General features: G+C 42.0%; 2 protein-coding genes across 3 annotated transcripts in view; one reads left to right on the top strand and one right to left on the bottom strand.

Annotated features, from left to right (window-relative positions):
* Window positions 1-19,405, top strand: part of LOC139412583 (RNA-binding protein Raly-like) — a 190,527-nt gene that overhangs the window by 56,652 nt on the left and 114,470 nt on the right. The window lies entirely within an intron of this gene.
* Window positions 1-19,405, bottom strand: part of LOC139413186 (protein MTSS 2-like) — a 124,184-nt gene that overhangs the window by 90,486 nt on the left and 14,293 nt on the right. For both annotated transcript variants that reach the window (XM_071160284.1, XM_071160285.1), the window contains exons 2-3: window positions 14,478-14,539; window positions 8,697-8,770 (exon numbers count right to left, since the gene is read on the bottom strand). In XM_071160284.1, the coding sequence (XP_071016385.1) occupies window positions 8,697-8,770; window positions 14,478-14,539 (136 nt within the window). The remainder of the gene's footprint in view (window positions 1-8,696; window positions 8,771-14,477; window positions 14,540-19,405) is intronic.

Below are 19,405 nucleotides of genomic sequence, written 5' to 3'. Positions count from 1 at the left end.
TGGCAATTACCAGCCCTATAAAGTCATGTGAATAAATGGTTAATAAGTGATAAGCAGTAAATGGGCAAAAGCGTCGGACGGTGAAAATGACCCTATGCAACCACATTAGCAAGCTAAAAAAATAAGCTAGGTCGGCATCAGATTAGAGGGGCTGTGGAAGCTCCTGCTGTGTGCAAAACTAGATCAGGCTGAATATAGGCCTCTGGAAAAGGCCTGATGCAACTTCCTCATTATAGTCACCCCTACTTCCCCTAATAGGAACAACTTACTCCTTCCATATTTAACAGACTAAGTCCTGCAATTGTTTGTAGTGTTTTATGAAGTTATAATAAACAGAAAACATTTAAAATGTTCCTTTTTTACTATAAAGATAATATTTTTTAAATATTTTTTTTAAATGTCATTGGTTTTATTTGACACCAACAGTGAAATCGAGCCTTCCATGCAAATGTGGTATACAGCAACCCTTCATCTAATTTCTTAATGAAAGACGGGGGGAGGAGGGCACTCCACCAATGTCTTCAGTTTGAACTGAGATATTCTTCAGCCCGCAAATAAGTCTGTCAAATACATCAACAACCTTCCAGGTAATGCTATCCCTGTCCAAATCAATCTTTATGACCGTAATTAACTAATCGACATGGATTGAGCAGACTCGTATGAGTGTATAATACCTAAAAAACTGAATAATTGTTTTTTCTCAAGGCTCGTCTGAGCGATTTCTCATGAGGATGCCAACATTTCAGTTCCTGCGACATTGAGAGGCTTGTCAGTAGGGCATGGCAGGCTGGTAATGTGGTCTGGCTGATCAGCAGTGCGCAGCATTATCAGCTGAGACAGGCTGGGATGAGGGTCAGTCAATGGAAAGGGGAATGGGCGGAAGGGATGTCCACTGTAGTCAAGAATTGTTCTTCAACTCAGTTTGGGGACAAACTTCCTCTCCTGGTAGCTTAGCTCCATCCTGAGGCACCGTCAAAAAAGGCGACAGACACTCCCACACACTTCACACTGAATGGACTTCGTCTGGTTTTTTGAACTGCCTGCCTGCCCGTCTATCCTTTGAAAGGAGTGCGTGAGCTTTCCTCTCCAGTTCATGCCGAGTAGAATCATCCTCAGTAAACTCACTCCACATGGCCACTCTCCATGGACTGCCCTAAACAGTCTGCACCACCTGAAAAGAGGCATGCTACTTAAGCCAAAACAGCACACCGCTGAGAGGCCAGGCTTGAGCAGTTGTAAAATCCTCCTCCTCTGATGGTGGACGAGCGTTTGATGGTTGTGGTTGTTTTTGTACCAAATGGACTCTTTGCGTGCGTCACGCAGTGCTGTTTAGGCACAGGCCACAATAGTACAATAATACAAGCTGTGAGCTCATGCTCCAGATGGGGCCAATGCCTGCAGAAACATGACCCAGCTTTTCCTGGACCACTCCAATGCAAAGTGGTTTCAAATGGATCAAATTCAAATTGACCAGACAAAATTTTAAAAAACTGCCGGTATAGCTGGAGCATTATTCAATGGGGCGGCAGGGTAGCCTAGTGGTTAGAGCGTAGGACTAAAAACCGAAAGGTTGCTAGATTGAATCCCGAGCTGACAAGGTAAAAATCTGTCGTTCTGCCCCTGAACAAGGCAGTTAACACCTTGTTCCTAGGCCATCATTGAAAATAACTTTGTTCTTAACTGACTTGCCTAGTTAAATAAAGGTAAAAGCCATGTAGTTCACCAGTAGCCTCCTTGTCCAACCAATGCCAAATTCTCACCAGCACTTTCACACATTAGCAACATGTCTGGTGTTCTGTGTGAGTTGGTGGGCAAACCAAGCAGTGTTCTGTCTCGCTGTTAAACACATCCCAGAATAACTGGTGCCCACATCTCACCACTGCACAAAAGCACTCAGTGTCTCTCAGCACAAGAGTGGGGCTCTGTTCACACCTACTCAGTTTACTCAGACGCCCCCTCCTCGCGGCGGTCTGCTGTGGCGGTGGGCCACTGGACTGTGTTGTGCTGTGTTCCAGACAGGTCTCAATGCTTTGACTAGTTAAGATTCCATCTAAGGTAAAAGTAGAATATATCCTGGGGGACAGCCCTCCATACAATTTTTAACTCTATTCATACACTTATTTTGGGTCAGAACAATCCAACAATGCTCTTCATGTTTTAGCTTTTCCTTCTTTCATTAACTTCAAATCATACTATGCTCCTTCAAGTCTAAAACTGTAGATCACTACATTTTTCAGCTGATTCGGTTTGAATTAGTAGCTCTGACAGAACCTCCCTTGTCTTGTGGATCGCTGTTGCGAGTCTTGTGATGTTTCTTTGATGCACTAGAGAAAAAGAGTCTGCCTCATACAACACGTTTATAAAAATAAATGTAAAACAAATTAAAAAGACATCCTCATGGTAACCAGTCATGAGGATCCACAGATTAGTCAGATCATGCTGTTGACAACAGCATAATATTGAGCCTCTTACATTAACAGATTTCACAAATTATTCTAAACCCCCAGGTAAAAATAGAGCAATCTAAACATTTATCTGTTCTGAGACAAACACTCTGCAACCACAGAATACAAGGTCAAAAAGGAGCAATGCACATTATACAGCCAGCTCAATTTTTATAAGACGTGTCCCCTGAGTGCAATACTGTTACATTGTTAGTGTGTCACTAGTCAACTGATCACGCAAGGGTAAGACGAGAAGCCCGCACTGTCGAAACCTAGCATAGAAACTTGGGGAAGCCAAAATACTAGTTATTGATGGAGTAGTACTGAGGAATGGACTGGCAACTTAGAAAATTAAAAACGGGGTTGGGAATTCCTAATAACCCAAAACAAATTTCCCTGTAGCTCTCAAGAGGGAAATGTGCAGCGAAATCAAAGACTGTTTGGACATGTGCTGTCATCACCACTAAGGAGACCGAGGGCTGTGCTCCCACCACACTCCTTCCATTCAGATACACAGACATCTCCCCCTCTCTCCTTCCCTTTGTTTAGAATGTATACATTTCCCCTTTTCTAAACAGATTTCCATGAGCTCAATGCTGGGAGCGGGGAGGGGGCATGTGGCAGTGCAAGTTTGCTTATAGAAAGCACGTGTCACAGGAATATTTAACAGACGCAGGAACTCTAAACACTTCGTCAAAATGTTCCCAGTGATAAATATAGCCTAGTCCTCAAGTCATGTTGCGAATAACAGGTTGGACGTCAACGTACTGCCTTTTTCCAGACAAATTGTTATTTTTTTTAAACGTATGAGGCACAGGGGAGTATACGTTATACCACCCTGCACACCACTGCTGGCTTGCTTCTGAAGCTGAGCAAAGTTGGTCCTGGTCAGTCCCTGGGCGGGAGACCAGATGCTGCTGGAAGTGGTGTTGGAGGGCCAGTAGAAGGCACTCTTTCCTCTGGTCTAAAAAAATATCCCAATGCCCCAGAGCAGTGATTGGGGACATTGCCCTGTGTAGGGTGCTGTATTTCAGATGGAACGTTAAACAGGTGTCCTGACTGTGGACACTAAAGATAGTATGGCACTTATCGTAAGAGTAGGGGTGTTAACCCTGGTGTCCTGACTAAAGTCCCAATTTGACCTTCATGCCACCTAATCATCCCCAGCTTACAAATGGATCATTCATCCCCCCTCCCCCCTGTAGCTATTCCCCAGGTCGTTGCTGTATATGAGAATGCTTTCTCAGTCAACTTACCTGGTAAAATATGGGTAAAAAAAAAATCAGATAAAAACAAGCCTACATTGTAACAATGTGATGCAGTACTTTCACACAGCGAGATTGAAAAACATCACCCTCTATTAAGAATGTCATGATGCATAAGTACATAGGCTTGAGTAACCAATGTGGTTAAACGAGAGACAAAAACAAAGAGTGATTGCACTATCAAAACAATTTCAAACATGTACAGTACCAGTCAAATGTTTGGACACACCTACTCATTCCGAGTGACGCAGCGGTCTATGGCACTGCATCTCAGTGCAGTCCCTGGTTCGAATCCAGGCAGCATCATATCTGGCAGTCATTGGGAGTCCCATAGGGCGGTGCACAATTGGCCCAGTGTCGTCCAGGTTTGGTCAGGGTAGGCCGTCATTGTAAATAAGAATGTGTTCTTTATTTAACTAAGGCAAGTCAGTTAAGATGACATTTTTACTATTTTCTACATTGTGGAATACAAGTGAAGACATCAAAACTATGAAATAACACACATGGAGTCATGTCGTAACCAAAAAAAAGTGTTTAACAAATCAAAATATATCTTCAAAGTAGCCACCCTTTGCCTTGACAGCTTCGCACACTGTTGGCATTCTCTCAACCAGCTTCATGAAGTAGTCACATGGAAAGCATTTCAATTAACAGATATGCCTTGTTCAAAGTTCATTTCTGGAATTTCTTAATGTGTTTGAGCCAAATCAGTTGTGTTGTGACAAGGTAGGGGTGGTATACATACCAAAATACCAAGTCCATATTATGCCAAGAACAGTTCAAATAAGCAAAGAGAAACAGTCATTCAATACGGAAAATTTCAAGAACTTGTTTCAAGAAAAGTTTCTTCAAGTGCAGTTGCAAAAACCATCAAGCGCTATGATGAAACTGGCTCTCAGGAGGAATGCCACAGGGAAGGAAGACCCAGAGTCTGCTACAGAGGATTATTTCACTAGAGTTACCAGCCTCAGTAATTGCAGCCCAAATAACAGACATCTCAAAATCAACTGTTCAGAGGAGACTGCGTGAAAAATCAGGCCTCCATGGTCAAATTGCTGCAATGAAACCACTACTAAAAAGGACACCAATAAGAAGACTTTGTGAGACCCCGAGTAGGTGAACGGATGATCTCCGCATGTGTGGTTCCCAACGTGAAGCATGGAGAAGGTGGTGTTAATGTGTGGGGGTGCTTTGCTGGGAACACTGTCTGATTTATTTAGAATTCAAGGCACACTTAACCAGCATGGCTACCACAGCATTCTGCAGCAATACATCATCCCATCTGGTTTCTGCTTAGTGGGACTATAATTTGTTTTTCAACAGGACAATGACCCAACACACCTCCAGGTTGTGTAAGGGTTATTTGACCAATAAGGAGATTGGAGTGCTGCATCAGATGACCTGGCCTCAATCCCCCAACCCAATTGAGATGGTTTGGGATTAGTTGGACCGCAGAGTGAAGGCAAAGCAGCCAACAAGCGCTCAGCATATGTGGGAACTTATTCAAGACTGTTGGAAAATTATTCCAGGTGAAGCTGGTTGAGAGAATGCCAAGAGTGTGCAAAGCAGTCATCAAGGCAAAGGGTGGCTACTAAACTCTAAAATACATTTAGATTTGTTTAACACTTTTTTGGTTACTACATGACTCCATGTGTGTTATTTCATAGTTTTGATGTCTTCACTATTCTAAAATGTAGAAAATAGTAAAAATAAAGAAAAACCCTTGAATGAGTAGGTGTCCAAACTGGTACTGAATATAACATTTCAGACAAAAAAATTGGTCAGGGGAGTGGGTCAGAGCTGAAGGGGAGGCTTTGTGGGTCACCACGCACAAGCACGAACAGCACACAAACACACCTGCGTGCACACACAGCGACTCAAACCCAGTCAGGAAAGTGTCCAGTGGTGTCTGTTGTGGCAGAGGGGACAGTTGGCTCTCAGAGAAGATAATCTGTGGTCCCCCCCTCTCCATCCATCATTATACAGCTGAGTGAGTGAAGTGGGATGCAAGGAGGGGGATCTGGGGTGTCAGCTGCCAGGCCAGTCTCTCCCCAAATAGGTGCATCAACAAGACACCCCACTCTCCCCTTCCACCAACGCCCACTTTGGAATGTGCCGCTTCCACCGAGTGCATAACACTAAATAAGCTACCCCTCTCTTTAGAATACAAATGCATACTAAAAACGGACTCCACCAACGCCTGTGATACCAGACACTGTCACATTGCATTACCTGTGTTACAGTTTTACACGCGACTTTGTTTTACCTTTTATGCAGGCATCTACATAAATACCGAACTCAATATAACAGTGCTATCCCTGAATCATTTGATATCCATTGTGCATGAAACGAAATGACAGGACGAGTGCTTTCCTTTATAGAACAGCCCAGTGATTTTTTTTTATTTAACTAGGCAAGTCAGTTAAGAACAAATTCTTATTGACAATGACTGCCTACCCCATCCAATCCCTAACCCGGACGACGCTGGGTCAATTGTGCACCGCCCCACTGATAAAGGCATTTCCATGGTAAATCAAAGTGTTGCGTTATAAAGTATGTCTGGGCATCACACTGTTTGTCATGCTGTGTAACAGACACATGAATAATGGCCTTCGGGTTGACTGGCATTCTGCCCAGAGGGAAGACCTTTACAAATGAAGGCAACTGGGTCACATGGAAATTTACAATGAAAATGATGTAAATTGGCCGAGTGAGAGGTTTAATTTGAGGCAACAAATTACAACACAGGTGTTTGTGTTATAACTTCAAACGCTTATTCAATCTGAGGTTGTCTTCAAAAATGCTTATGCGTGAGACTGCACTGATTCAGTTATCCTCAAGAAATTAAAATGTTGTATCAAGGTTTCTCTCACATATCATGTGTGAGATATTTTTATCTGAGGGGATTCTGCAATTACTGTGTCCAAAATACCAACGTCAACTGCACTTTTATTACGTTTGTCAGGCAGGATCAATATCGGTTGATTGAGTGGAGTCAGTAGTAGACCCCAACCGATATAGGATGGGTCGGATACAGATTTTAGGGAGCCAAAAGTCACTGATAGGATTTTTAGAGTTGTGTTGGAATCAGCTAAACTTTGATCATTGAGATAGGAAATGAAAGAGACTGGGTTATGTCAGAAGTTAATGGTTCTCTGAAGAAAAACCCAATGGATTAGATGGAGGGGTTGAGGTCAGGACAGGTTCTCTTAAGGCAGTAATAAAGGTTTGTTATCCTGTTACCCTCTTTTTTAGCTTCCTGTACAGCCATAAACTAAGGATTGGAAAGAAAGGGGAGTGTCTTAAATAGGATGTATATAACTGTGAAGTGAGAAATGTTTTGCTGTCCAATTACAGCTGTACAGAACCTTCGGGAATAATTCAACTTGGTTAAAGCTTCTCTAGAGCCCGTAGGTCATTTACTCTGAAGAATAAGAACCTAACAGTTGGAAAGAAAATATATTTTTTTAAATGTATATGCACTACCAGTCAAAAGTTCAGACACACCTACTCATTCAAGGGTTTATTTATTTTTACATTGTAGAATAATAGTGAAGACATCAGAACTATGAATATGGAGTCCTGTAGTAACCAAAAAAAGTGTTCTATCAAAATACAGTATATTTTAGATTCTTCAAAGTAGTCACCCTTTACCTTGATGACAACTTTGCACACTCTTGGAATTCTCTCACCTGGAATGCCTTGTTAAAAGTTCATTTGTGGAATTTATTTTCTTAATGCGTTGGCTCAGTTGTGTTGGCTCAAATGTCACTAACGATGTGATACCACAGGGTTTTCCCCACCCCAGGACACCTGCTTCTGTTCTCTATATGTTCTGCACGTGTGCTGCAAAAAAACCTGTCCCTGGTATTCACACCTGTACTCAATACAACACATTGAATTTAACTTCACCCTTATTACTGTATAATAGAAAAGGCTACTGAATTTTTTTTTCCCCTCTTATCCAACCTGTGATTGGGCAGGAGGAATGTAGTAAGAAATATGAAATGCATAATGATCTGTGTTTCCATTGTGTCAGTAAGGTAAAAACACACCAGGCCTACATGAAACACTCCCTCTGTTCCTCCCTCTCCAACACCAACCCACCCTCTCCCCCCACACCACCTCACCCTCCCTTTCCCCCACACCCCCTTTCCCACACACCATTTCCCACACATCCCCTGTCAATACTTAAGTATATTTACGGTTTGCAAAAATGTATAAAACCTAATGTGTGTAGATTGAGTAGTATCATTTTTTTTAATGTAATCCTTTTTAGAACAAGGCTGTAACATAAAATGTGGAAAAAGTCAAGGGGTCTGAATACCTTCCACGATTCACGTGGATGACCTATTTTGAGATCAAAATGGTGAATATCGCCGAAAGGTTATGAGTTTGCATCCCTGGGCCCCATCCATAGAGAACAATGGTGAAATGTGAGGGGGGGGGGGGCTCTACACATGTTGTATAACAGCAATGATAATTTCATTAATAATGGATTGTGTCACTTGATCGCTAGGGAGAGAGGGGGGAGTTTGGTCACAGTATCACAACAGATAACCTACACCGATACTGTATTGTGCTTCAGAGCCATGTTCTTAACTGAAAGCACATGAGCTGAAAACAAGGGCACACACACAAATTCCAAACAGTCCTGCAAATCCTCAGATCTCCTGCCCTATGGGCGTTCTCAGTTTTAAGTGTAGGCCAGTGAGTGGGCCCATCCTCTGTTGCTCATTCGACAGCCCCGGTGTCCTTCTTAGATGTACACAGAACCGCAGACAAATACTTAGTCAGTAGTAGCTTATTAAAGCACCATAGAGCAAAAAAATATATACAAATCGACTGACCTACTCTGCACCATATTGAAAGAGCAATTCATGCCACATGACAACAGTTGACTCCCCTTTCACAAACTAGAATTGTCTTTGTCACCTACTGTGGCTTAAAGAAGCGATGAACAATAGATACACATCTTTGCCTTTACCTCTTGTTCCAGTCGCCATATCTGCCACCTTCTGAAAGGCATCCAGGAAAGAGCTCGTGACGATGACGGTTGCCCTGAAAGATAAAACAAAAAAAAGTAATGGAGAAACATTCAATTTAAACCACTCGTGTACACAATAAAACCAGCCTTAGAAGAAACCCTAGACAGGTTTCAGATAAGAATATGTTATTGCATCATCCGGCTTGAAATCAGTTCACTCTGTTTGCGTGAGCATACTGATTACAATCATTCCAGCTAACATTTTTAAGCATATTGTTTCTAAATCACAGAGTCAAAGAAAGTCCGTCACTACTGGGGAGACGGTGACTGTTTCGATCACAAGACTCAAATCTCATTTAGGAAAACCCCTACACGATTATGTCCTAGACCTACTGAATTTTCTTATTGCCCTCAGATTTCAGTTTCTGGATTTAGACATTCATGACATTGAACTGAGATGTGTTCCCCTAGTGGGTTGGCTTGGGCAGTATACTGGGGTATTTTGAAATACCAACAGTATCATTTTAAATATACTGTACAATTATTTCATTTTCGCAAAAAGTACAGTTGAAGTCAGAAGTTTACATACTTAGGTTGGAGTCATTAAAACAAATCTTTCAACCACTCCACAAATTTCTTGTTAACAAACTACAGTTTTGGCAAGTCGGTTAGGACATTACTTTGTGCATGACACAAGTCATTTTTCCAACAACTGTTTACAGACAGATTATTTCACTTATAATTCACCATACCACAATTCCAGTGGGTCAGAAGTGTACATACACTAAGGTGCCTTTTAAACACCTTGGAAAGTTCCAGAAAATGATGTCATGGCTTTAGAAGCTTCTGATAGGCTAATTGACATAATTTGAGTCAATTGGAGGTGTACCTGTGGATGTATTTCAAGGCCTCCCTTCAAACTCAGTGCCACTTTGCTTGACATGGGAAAATCAAAAGAAATCAGACAAGACATTAGAAAAATAAATGTAAACCTCCACAAGTCTGGTTGATCCTTAGGAGCGATTTCCAAATGCCTGAAGGTACCACGTTCATCTGTACAATAGTACGCAGGTATAAACACCATGGGACCACGCAGCCGTCATACCACTCAGGAAGGAGACTCGTTCTGTCTCCTAGAAATGAACGTACTTTGGTGCAATAAGTGCAAATCAATCCCAGGACAACAGCAAAGGACCTTGTGAAGATGCTGGAGGAAACGGGTACAAAAGTATCTATATCCACAGTAAAACAAGTCCAATAGACGTAACCTGAAAGGCTGCTCAGCAAGAAATAAGTATAATGTTGTGGGGGTGCTTTGCTGCAGGAGGGACTGGTGCACTTCACAAAATAGATGGCAACATGAAAAAGGAAAAGTATGTGGATATATTGAAGCAACATCAAGACATCAGTCAGGAAGTTAAAGCTTGGTCAAAAATGAGTCTTCCAAATGGTCAATGACCCCAAGCATACTTCCAAAGTTGTGGCAAAATGGCTTAAGGACAACAAAGTCAAGGTATTGGAGTGGCCATCACAAAGCCCTGATCTGAATCTTATAGAAAATGTTTGGGCAGAACTGAAAAAGCATGTGCGAATAAGGACGCCAACAAACCTGACTCAGTTACACCAGCTCTGTCAGGAGGAATGGGCTAAAATTCACCCAACATATTGTGGGAAGCTTGTGGAAGGCTACCCGAAACATTTGATCCAAGTTAACTTATCTGGGATCGTTCGGGAAGCTAGCATCCCACCTCGCCAACAGCCAGTGAAATTGCAGGGCGCCAAATTCAAAACGACAAATCTCATAATTAAAAAATTCCTCAACCATTCAAGTATTTTACACCATTTTAAAGATACACTTCTCGTTAATCCAACCACAGTGTCCGATTTCAAAAAGGCTTTTCGGCAAAAGCAGAAGATATCATTATGTTAGGTCTGCCATTTTCCAACCAAAGAGAGGTGTCACAAAAAGCAGAAATATAGATTAAATGAATCACTAACCTTTGATGATCTTCATCAGATGACACTCCCAGGACTCAATGTTACACAATACATGTATGTTTTGTTCGATCAAGTTCATATTTATATCCAAAAACCTCAGTTTACATTGGCGTCATGCTCCGAAATGCCTCCAAAAGATCCAGAGAAATTGCAGAGCCACATTAAATAACAGAAATACTCATCATAAACTTTGATGAAAGATACATGTTTTACATAGAATTAAAGAAACTTGTTCTTAATGCAACCGCTGTGTCAGATTTCAAAAAAGGCTTTACGGCAAAAGCACAATATTCAATAACCTGAGAACAGCCTTCAGCCACAAAAGCAAGCCATCCAATTACCCGCTAAATTGTGGAGTCAACAAAAGTCATAAATGGCATTATAAATCTTCACTTACCTTTGCTGATCTTCGTCGGAATGCACTCCCAGGACTTCCACAAGAAATGTTAGTTTTGTTCGATTACGTCCATATTGATGTCCAAATACCTCCGTTTTGTTCACGCGTTTAGTTCACTATTCCAAAGGCACAATGCGCGAGTGCAAAATCCAGACGATAAGTCAAAAGAGTTCCATTACAGTTTGTAGAAACATGTCAAACGATGTTTACAATCAATCCTTAGGTTTTTTAAAATAATACATCTTCAATAATATTCCAACCGGACAATAGCGTATTCATTAGAGGAAAAAGGAACAGCGCGCCCGTGTAGTAAACAACTGATTGGCCTCAGCCTAGTCCACTTGTTGAAACAGCTCTTATTCGACACCCTTCCACAATAGAAGCCTCAAACAACTTTCTAAAGACTGTTGACAGCTGCTGGAAGCCTTGGGAAGTGCAATCTGGCCCCATAGACACAGCATATTGGATAGGCAATCACTTAAATGAAACTAAAAACCTCAGATGTCCCACTTCCTGGTTGGATTTGTCTCAGGTTTTTGCCTGCCATATGAGTTCTGTTATACTCAGACATCATTCAAACAGTTTTAGAAACTTCAGAGTGTTTTATATCCAATACTACTAATAATATGCATATATTAGCATCTGGGACAGAGTAGCAGGCAGTTTACTCTGGGCACCTTATTCATCCAAGCTACTCAATACCACCCCCCTGTCACCAAGAAGTTTAAATTGTTTAAGGCAATGCTACCAAATACTAATTGAGTGCCTTAAACAAGTGCATGTAAACTTCTGACCCACTGGGAAAGAAATAAATGCTGAAATTAATCACTCTTATTCTGACATTTCACATTCTTAAAATAAAGTGGTGATCCTAACTGACCGAAGACAGGGAATTTGTACTAGGATTAAATGTCCGGAATTGTGAAAAACTGAGTTTAAATGTATTTGACTAAGGTGTATGTAAACTTCCGACTTCAACTGTATATCCAGCCAATCATGTGATATGTTTGTTTAGAATGAGCACATGGAGCAAACGGGATGTGATTTTCCACAGTTGAGCAACACAAGGGAGTGGATTACATTTGAAAAGCACAACTAATGTTTAGAAGATATTTAGCTGGCAAAGTATAAGTTACCTAAGATGTGCCAAATACAATTCTCAGCTCAGGGCTCCAGCTATGCATTTGGTTGCAACCCCTATTACTAGCCTTCACCTGGAATGCTTTTCCAAAAGCCTTGAAGGAGTTCCCACATATGCCAAACCCAGACGATGCTGGGCCAATTGTGAGCCACCCTATGGGACTCCCAACCACGGCCGGATGTGATACAGCCTGGCTTCAAGATGTCCACCATTGCTCCTGTACCCAAGAAAACGAAAGGTAACTGAACTAAATAACTATCAGCACTCACTAGCACTCACTTCTGTCATCATGAAGTGCTTTGAGAGGCTATTTAAGGATCATAACACCTCCACCTTACCTGACAAACCATTTCAATTTGCATACTATTCCAATAGATCCACATATGACGCAATCGCACTGCTCTATCCCATCTAGACACGAGGAATAGCTATGTAAGAATGCTGTTCCTTGACTACAGCTCAGCCTTCAACACCATATTACCCTCCAAGCTCATCATTAAGTTCAGGGCTCTGGGTCTGAACCCCGCCCTGTGCAACTGGGTCCTGGACTTCCTGACGGGCCACCCGTAGGTGGCGAATGTAGGAAACCCTTCTATTATGCTGATCCACAACACAAGGGTTCTTAGTCCCCTCCGGCTACCACCCAGTTACTCAACCCTGCACCCTATGTACATAGAGTCACTGGTCACTAATAATGGAACACTGTTCACTTTAATGTTTAAATACTGTTTTACTCATTCCATATGTATATACTGTATTCTAGTCAATGCCATCCTATTTAAGTGTTGTATATACACACACTATCCTAAGTATTCTAAAGATATGCCAAATATTCTATCCACATACTGACCATGTTTATATCACACACACATCCCAATTCCATTATTTTACTTTTAGATGTCTATTGTTAGATATTACTGCACGAGCTAGGAACAAACGGATTTCGCTACGTCAGCAATAACATCTGTTAAATGTGTGTATGCAGTGCCTCCCGGGTGGCGCAGTGGTTAAGGGCGCTGTACTGCAGCGCCAGCTGTGCCATCAGAGTCCCTGGGTTCGCGCCCAGGCTCTGTCGTAACCGGCCGCGACCGGGAGGTCCGTGGGGCGACGCACAATTGGCCTAGCGTCATCTGGGTTAGGGAGGGATTGGTCGGTAGGGATCTCCTTGTCTCATCGCGCACCAGCGACTCCTGTGGCGGGCCGGGCGCAGTGCGCGCTAGCCAAGGTTGTGTAGCCTCCGACACATTGGTGCGGCTGGCTTCCGTGTTTGGATGCGCGCTGTGTTAAGAAGCAGTACGGCTGGTTGGGTTGTGTATCGGAGGACGCATGACATTCAGCCTTCGTCTCTCCCGAGCCCGTACGGGGGTTGTAGCAATGAGACAAGATAGTAGCTACTACAACAATTGGATACCACGAAATTGGGGAGAAAAAGGGGTAAAATTCAAAACAACAAAAAAAAATTGTGTATGTGACCAATAAACTTTGATTTGATTCGTGACAATGCTGTTGTTCAAAGCAGCAAATCACATTGGGTTATATGGGAAATTACCGTTAAATTCTGTTCTGCCTAGTGGCGCTGAACCGGCAAGTGCGGAAAGGTAAGGGGAAAAATAGAGCATTGTCCTATATTTTCAATGCTTGTCGCTTTAAGATATGTGCTCTGAGCAAGTGTTTCCATTAATGTTTATTCTCAGCCAACCACAGACCTCTCAACCTGCATGTAGTAGGCAGGGTGGGAAGAAAAAAAAACACTTGATTCTAATTGGAGATTTCACAACAGTCAAACTGTAGCTGCGCTATAAACACTAGCTGTAAATCATTTGGATGGCCTTTCTATTAGTAATGAAGATTCAAAAAGTGAATTATGTAGGCCAATGTACTGTACTAGTAGCCAAATTGCAAGGAAAACCAAAAATACAACCAGAATTAAAAAATTGAATTGAAATGGGTATAAAACACTTAACTTTTGACTTGAGCTCTCAAACTTGCCCATTATTACTTAAGACTTGCTAAATTGTGACTTGGTCCCATCTCTGCCGTTGACACACTTGTTTATGGCGAATGCTCAAATTAATTGGGTGTGTGTGTTCATCAGTCCTTACTAAAATAATATAGGTCTAAGAAGAAGTCGGGGAATTCAAATCTTATTCTGTTGTCTTTTTATTTGACACATGCACACAGATCCTATTAGCTAATAAATGGATATTCACTGAGAGGGGTTGCAGAGGCCAGGGTTAGCTCTTACCTTAGCTGGGATTGCAGTTTAACTCCTTTGGTTACAAAGTCCTCCCAGGCTGGATAACTAGCCTGCAAAGCAAACAGACACACAACGGGTGGTTACTTAAGTACAGTAAATTATTGAATCAATAGAAAAAACATGTAATGTAAGTAGCAACCATAACATTCTATGAGATTAGAATTGCTTAGATTATTGAAATCAATCATATTTACTGTCATTTTTAATTGGATGTGGGAAAGATTGACTGTTACTGGGAAAAGGAGTGGGTCAGGGAGGCTTGAGCAGTCAACTACTGTATTCCATCCTGTTCCATCCCTGTGGAACGCTTGACAACTACAGTTGAAGTCGGAAGTTTACATATACCTTAGCCAAATACATTTAAACTCAGTTTCACAATTCCTGACATTTAATCCTAGTAAAAATGCCCTGTTTTAGGTCAGTTAGGATCACCACTTTATTTTAAGAATGTGAAATGTCAGAATAGTGTGATTTATTTGAGCTTTTATTTATTTCGGTTTTGAAGCAGTGGCTTCTTCCTTGCTGAGTGGCCTTTCAGGTTATGTCAATATAGGACTGGTTTTACTGTGGATAGATACTTTTGTACCCGTTTCCTCCAGCATCTTCACAAATTCCTTTGCTGTTGTTCTGGGATTGATTTGCACTTTTTGCACCAAAGTACGTTCATCTCTAGGAGACAGAATGCGTCCTCTTCCTAAGCGGTATGACGGCTGCGTGGTCCCATGGTGTTTATACTTGCATACTATTGTTTGTACAGATGAACGTGGTACCTTCAGGCGTTTGGAAATTGCTCCCAAGGATGAACCAGACTTGGTCTACAATTTTCTTTGAGGTCTTGGCGGATTTCTTTTGATTTTTCTATGTCAAGCAAAGTGGCACTGAGTTTGAATGTAGGCCTTGAAATACATCCACAGGTACACCTCCAATTGACTCAAATTATGTCAATTAACCTATCAGAAGCTTCTTAAGCCATGACATTATTTTCTGGAGTTTTCCAAGTTGTTTAAAGGCACAGTCAACTAAGTGTATGTAAACTTCTGACTCACTGGAATAGTGATAGTGAATAAGTGAAATAATCTGTCTGTAAACAATTGTTGGAAAACATGTCATGCACAAAGTAGATGTCCTAACCGACTTGCCAAAACTATAGTTCAACAAGAAATGTGTGGAGTGGTTGAAAAACAAGTTAATGACTCCAACCTAAGTGTATGTAAACTTCCGACTTCAACTGTATGTGTGGAAAGTAATTAGGTCATATTTGTTCAACTAAATCTTTATTTTCTCTGCCCCACTCTGAAAGCACCTCATTATTGCAGCTTAATTTAAATGAAAGTCACATTTCCAATCATGTTGAGTGAAAAACAATGAATGCCAACTCTGTCAGGGTGGAATGGACCATTATTATGAACCAGTCTGTGGGTGAGTAATGACAGGTAACATTATGAGGAAAAACGTTGATTATATTAATATGAAAATAAATTAATCATCTTTTCTAGAATAGTAGTTAGCTGTATGGATTAATTAACTTTTTGGGATGCCTTTGTCAACCATGTGTACACAACGCAGGCACAGTGGATGGAGGGGGTATATTTATGATAACTAGTATTATTTTTGTAAATTATGCCCTGCTCACAAGGCCCCTTGTTGGTGTGAGGCCTGAGGCAATTGCCTCTCCTTACCTAATTGTAAGTCCGCGACTGGTTATGTCATAGCTAATTTGTAAATTATAAAAATATTGATACATTACTGGCTCAAACAATTAAATCTGCAAAGATAACAATTAGTGGGTGGTCATTTCATAACCAAAGCAGAGGGGACAACAAAAACATAGGAAACATTGGCCCCCCATAATCTGGGGTAGGTTGGTAGATGCCTATAAATAATTTACACACTCACAAGTCAGCTCCAACTCATGAGCTTCATCAGCTGCAGATTTATTATTTAGAATGGAAAATGAATGTGTATGCAGCAAACGTTCGTAGAGCCCGAACGATAAGGCATATTTCGATCCGATACCGATTTTAGAGTGGAAATATTCACCGGCAGATATACACTGCTCAAAAAAATAAAGGGAACACTAAAATAACATCCTAGATCTGAATTAATGAAATGTTCTTATCAAATACTTGTTTTCCCTTTACATAGTTGAATGTGCTGACAAAAATCACACAAAAATGATCAATGGAAATCGAATTTATCAACCCATAGAGGTCTGGATTATGAGTCACACTCAAAATTAAAGTGGAAAACCACACTACAGGCTGATCCAACTATGATGTATTGTCCTTAAAACAAGTCAAAATGAGGCTCAGTAGTGTGTGTGTGGCCTCCACGTGACTGTATGACCTCCCTACAACGCCTGGGCATGAGGTGGCGGATGGTCTCCTGAGGGATCTCCTCCCAGACCTGGACTAAAGCATCCGCCAACTCCTGGACAGTGTGGTGCAACGTGGCGTTGGTGGATGGAGCGAGACATGATGTCCCAGATGTGCTCAATTGGATTCAGGTCTGGGGAACGGGCGGGCCAGTCCATAGCATCAATGCCTTCCTCTTGCAGGAACTGCTGACACTCCAGCCACATGAGGTCTAGCATTGTCTTGCATTAGGAGGAACCCAGGGCCAACCGCACCAGCATATGGTCTCACAAGGGGTCTGAGGATCTCATCTCGGTACCTAATGGCAGTCAGGCTACCTCTGGCGATCACATGGAGGGCTGTGCGGCCCCCCAAAGAAATGCCACCCTACACCATGACTGACCCACCGCCAAACCGGTCATGCTGGAGGATGTTGCAGGCAGCAGAACGTTCTCCACGGCGTCTCCAGACTGTCACATGTTCTCAGTGTGAACCTGCTTTCATCTGTGAAGAGCACAGGGCGCCAGTGGCGAATTTGCCAATCTTGGTGTTCTCTGGCAAATGCCAAACATCCTGCACGGTGTTGGGCTGTAAGCACAACCCCCACCTGTAGACGTCGGGCCCTCATACTACACTCATGGAGTCTGTTTATGAACGTTTGAGCAGACGTGCACATTTGTGGCCTGCTGGAGGTCATTTTGCAGGGCTCTGGCAGTTCTCCTCCTGCTCATCCTTGCACAAAGGCAGAGGTAGCGGTCCTGCTGCTGGGTTGTTGCCCTCCTACGGCCTCCTCCACATCTCCTGATGTACTGGCCTGTCTCCTGGTAGCGCCTCCATGCTCTGGACACTACGCTGACAGACACAGCAAACCTTCTTGCCACAGCTCGCATTGATGTCCCATCCTGGATGAGCTGTACTACCTGAGACACTTGTGTGGGTTATAGACTCAGTCTCATGCTACCACTAGAGTGAAAGCCCCGCCAGCATTCAAAAGTGACCAAAACATCAGCCAGGAAGCATAGGAACTGAGAAGTGGTCTGTGGTCACCACCTGCAGAACCACTCCTTTATTGGGGGTGTCTTGCTAATTGCCTATAATTTCCACCTGTTGTCTATTCCATTTGCACAACAGCATGTGAAATGTATTGTCAATCAGTGTTGCTTCCTAAGTGGACAGTTTGATTTCACAGAAGTGTGATTGACTTGGAGTTACATTGTGTTGTTTAAGTGTTCCCTTTATTTTTGTTGAGCAGTTGCATCTGTTGATATTTATATATTTATTTATTGTTATTATAATAGCTGGAATAAAAATAACATCTGTATCGATTGCGCTTAAAAACAGACCTACAAAAAAGATACGCCAGAAGCTTGTTTCTTAAATTTGAGGGAAAAAAACAAAAAATGTAAGCAGCACACAATTTAGGAGCACCAGAAAGACAGGCTTTTTTAAATGCTAAAACTGTGTTACTCTAGTGAAAGTAAGAAACTGCACAGATTCCAGCAAAATAATTGCCTCTGAAGACTGAGCTGCCTCATGCTAGCCAGCTGGAAAACAATGATAATACATTTAATTTATAGGTATTTATTTATACTATACAAAAATCTCAACATGTAAAGTGTTTCATGAGCTGAACGAAAAGATCCCAGAAATGTTCCTTACATAGCCAGACCTAAAGGCATATTTCAAATTGTGCACAAATTTATTTACATCCCTGTTAGTGAGCATTTACTTTTTGCCAAGATAATCCATCCACCTAACAGGTGTGGCATATTAAGAAGCTGATTAAACAGCATGATCATTACTCAGGTAAACCTCTTGCTGGGAACAATAAAATGCCACTAAAATGTGCAGTTTTGTCACAACACATCTCAAGTTGAGGGAGCGTGAAATTGGCATGCTGACTGCAGGAATGTCCACCAGAGCCGTTGCCATAGAATTTAATGTTAATTTCAATACCATATCCCACCTCCAGCGTAATTTTAGAGAATTTGTCAGTACATCCAATAAGCCTCACAACAGCAGACCACATGTATGGCGTTGTGTGGGTGAGTGGTTTGCTGATGTCAACGTTGTGAACAAAGTGCCCCATGGTGGCTGTGGGGTTATGGTATGGGCAGACAGCAAATGGTGGTCATGCCAGATACTGACTGGTTCTCTGATCCACGACCCTACTTTTTTTATTTTTTTAAAGGCATCTGTGACCAACCAATGCATATCTAATTTAATTTTTCACATGCGCCAAATACAGCTTACCCTGTGTTGGGTTCTGAGAATATGAAATATACTTATTCATGTCACTGAGGGAGAGAGGGTAATGTATAACGCTTACATTATATCAGGTGTCCTATTGAAATATTGAGTGCAGGGAAGCGATCATGTGGCAGGCAATGATAAGTGGCGAGCACATTGGATTAGTGATGGGGGGGGGGGGGGGGGGGGGGGGGGGTGGCTGAGATCAGGTCTGGGGATACGGACCATAAAAGTTTATCCTGCCTAGCAGTAAAGATAAAATGTTTGTTCAGATGTGTAGGAGGAGACTCAGTCTATGAGGAAGTGTTAAAT

This window comes from Oncorhynchus clarkii, chromosome 7 (assembly GCF_045791955.1).
Source record: "Oncorhynchus clarkii lewisi isolate Uvic-CL-2024 chromosome 7, UVic_Ocla_1.0, whole genome shotgun sequence".
NCBI classification, from domain to species: Eukaryota; Metazoa; Chordata; class Actinopteri; order Salmoniformes; family Salmonidae; genus Oncorhynchus; species Oncorhynchus clarkii.
Note: the sequence above shows the minus strand (reverse complement) of the source record. Positions and strands in the feature narration are given on the sequence as shown.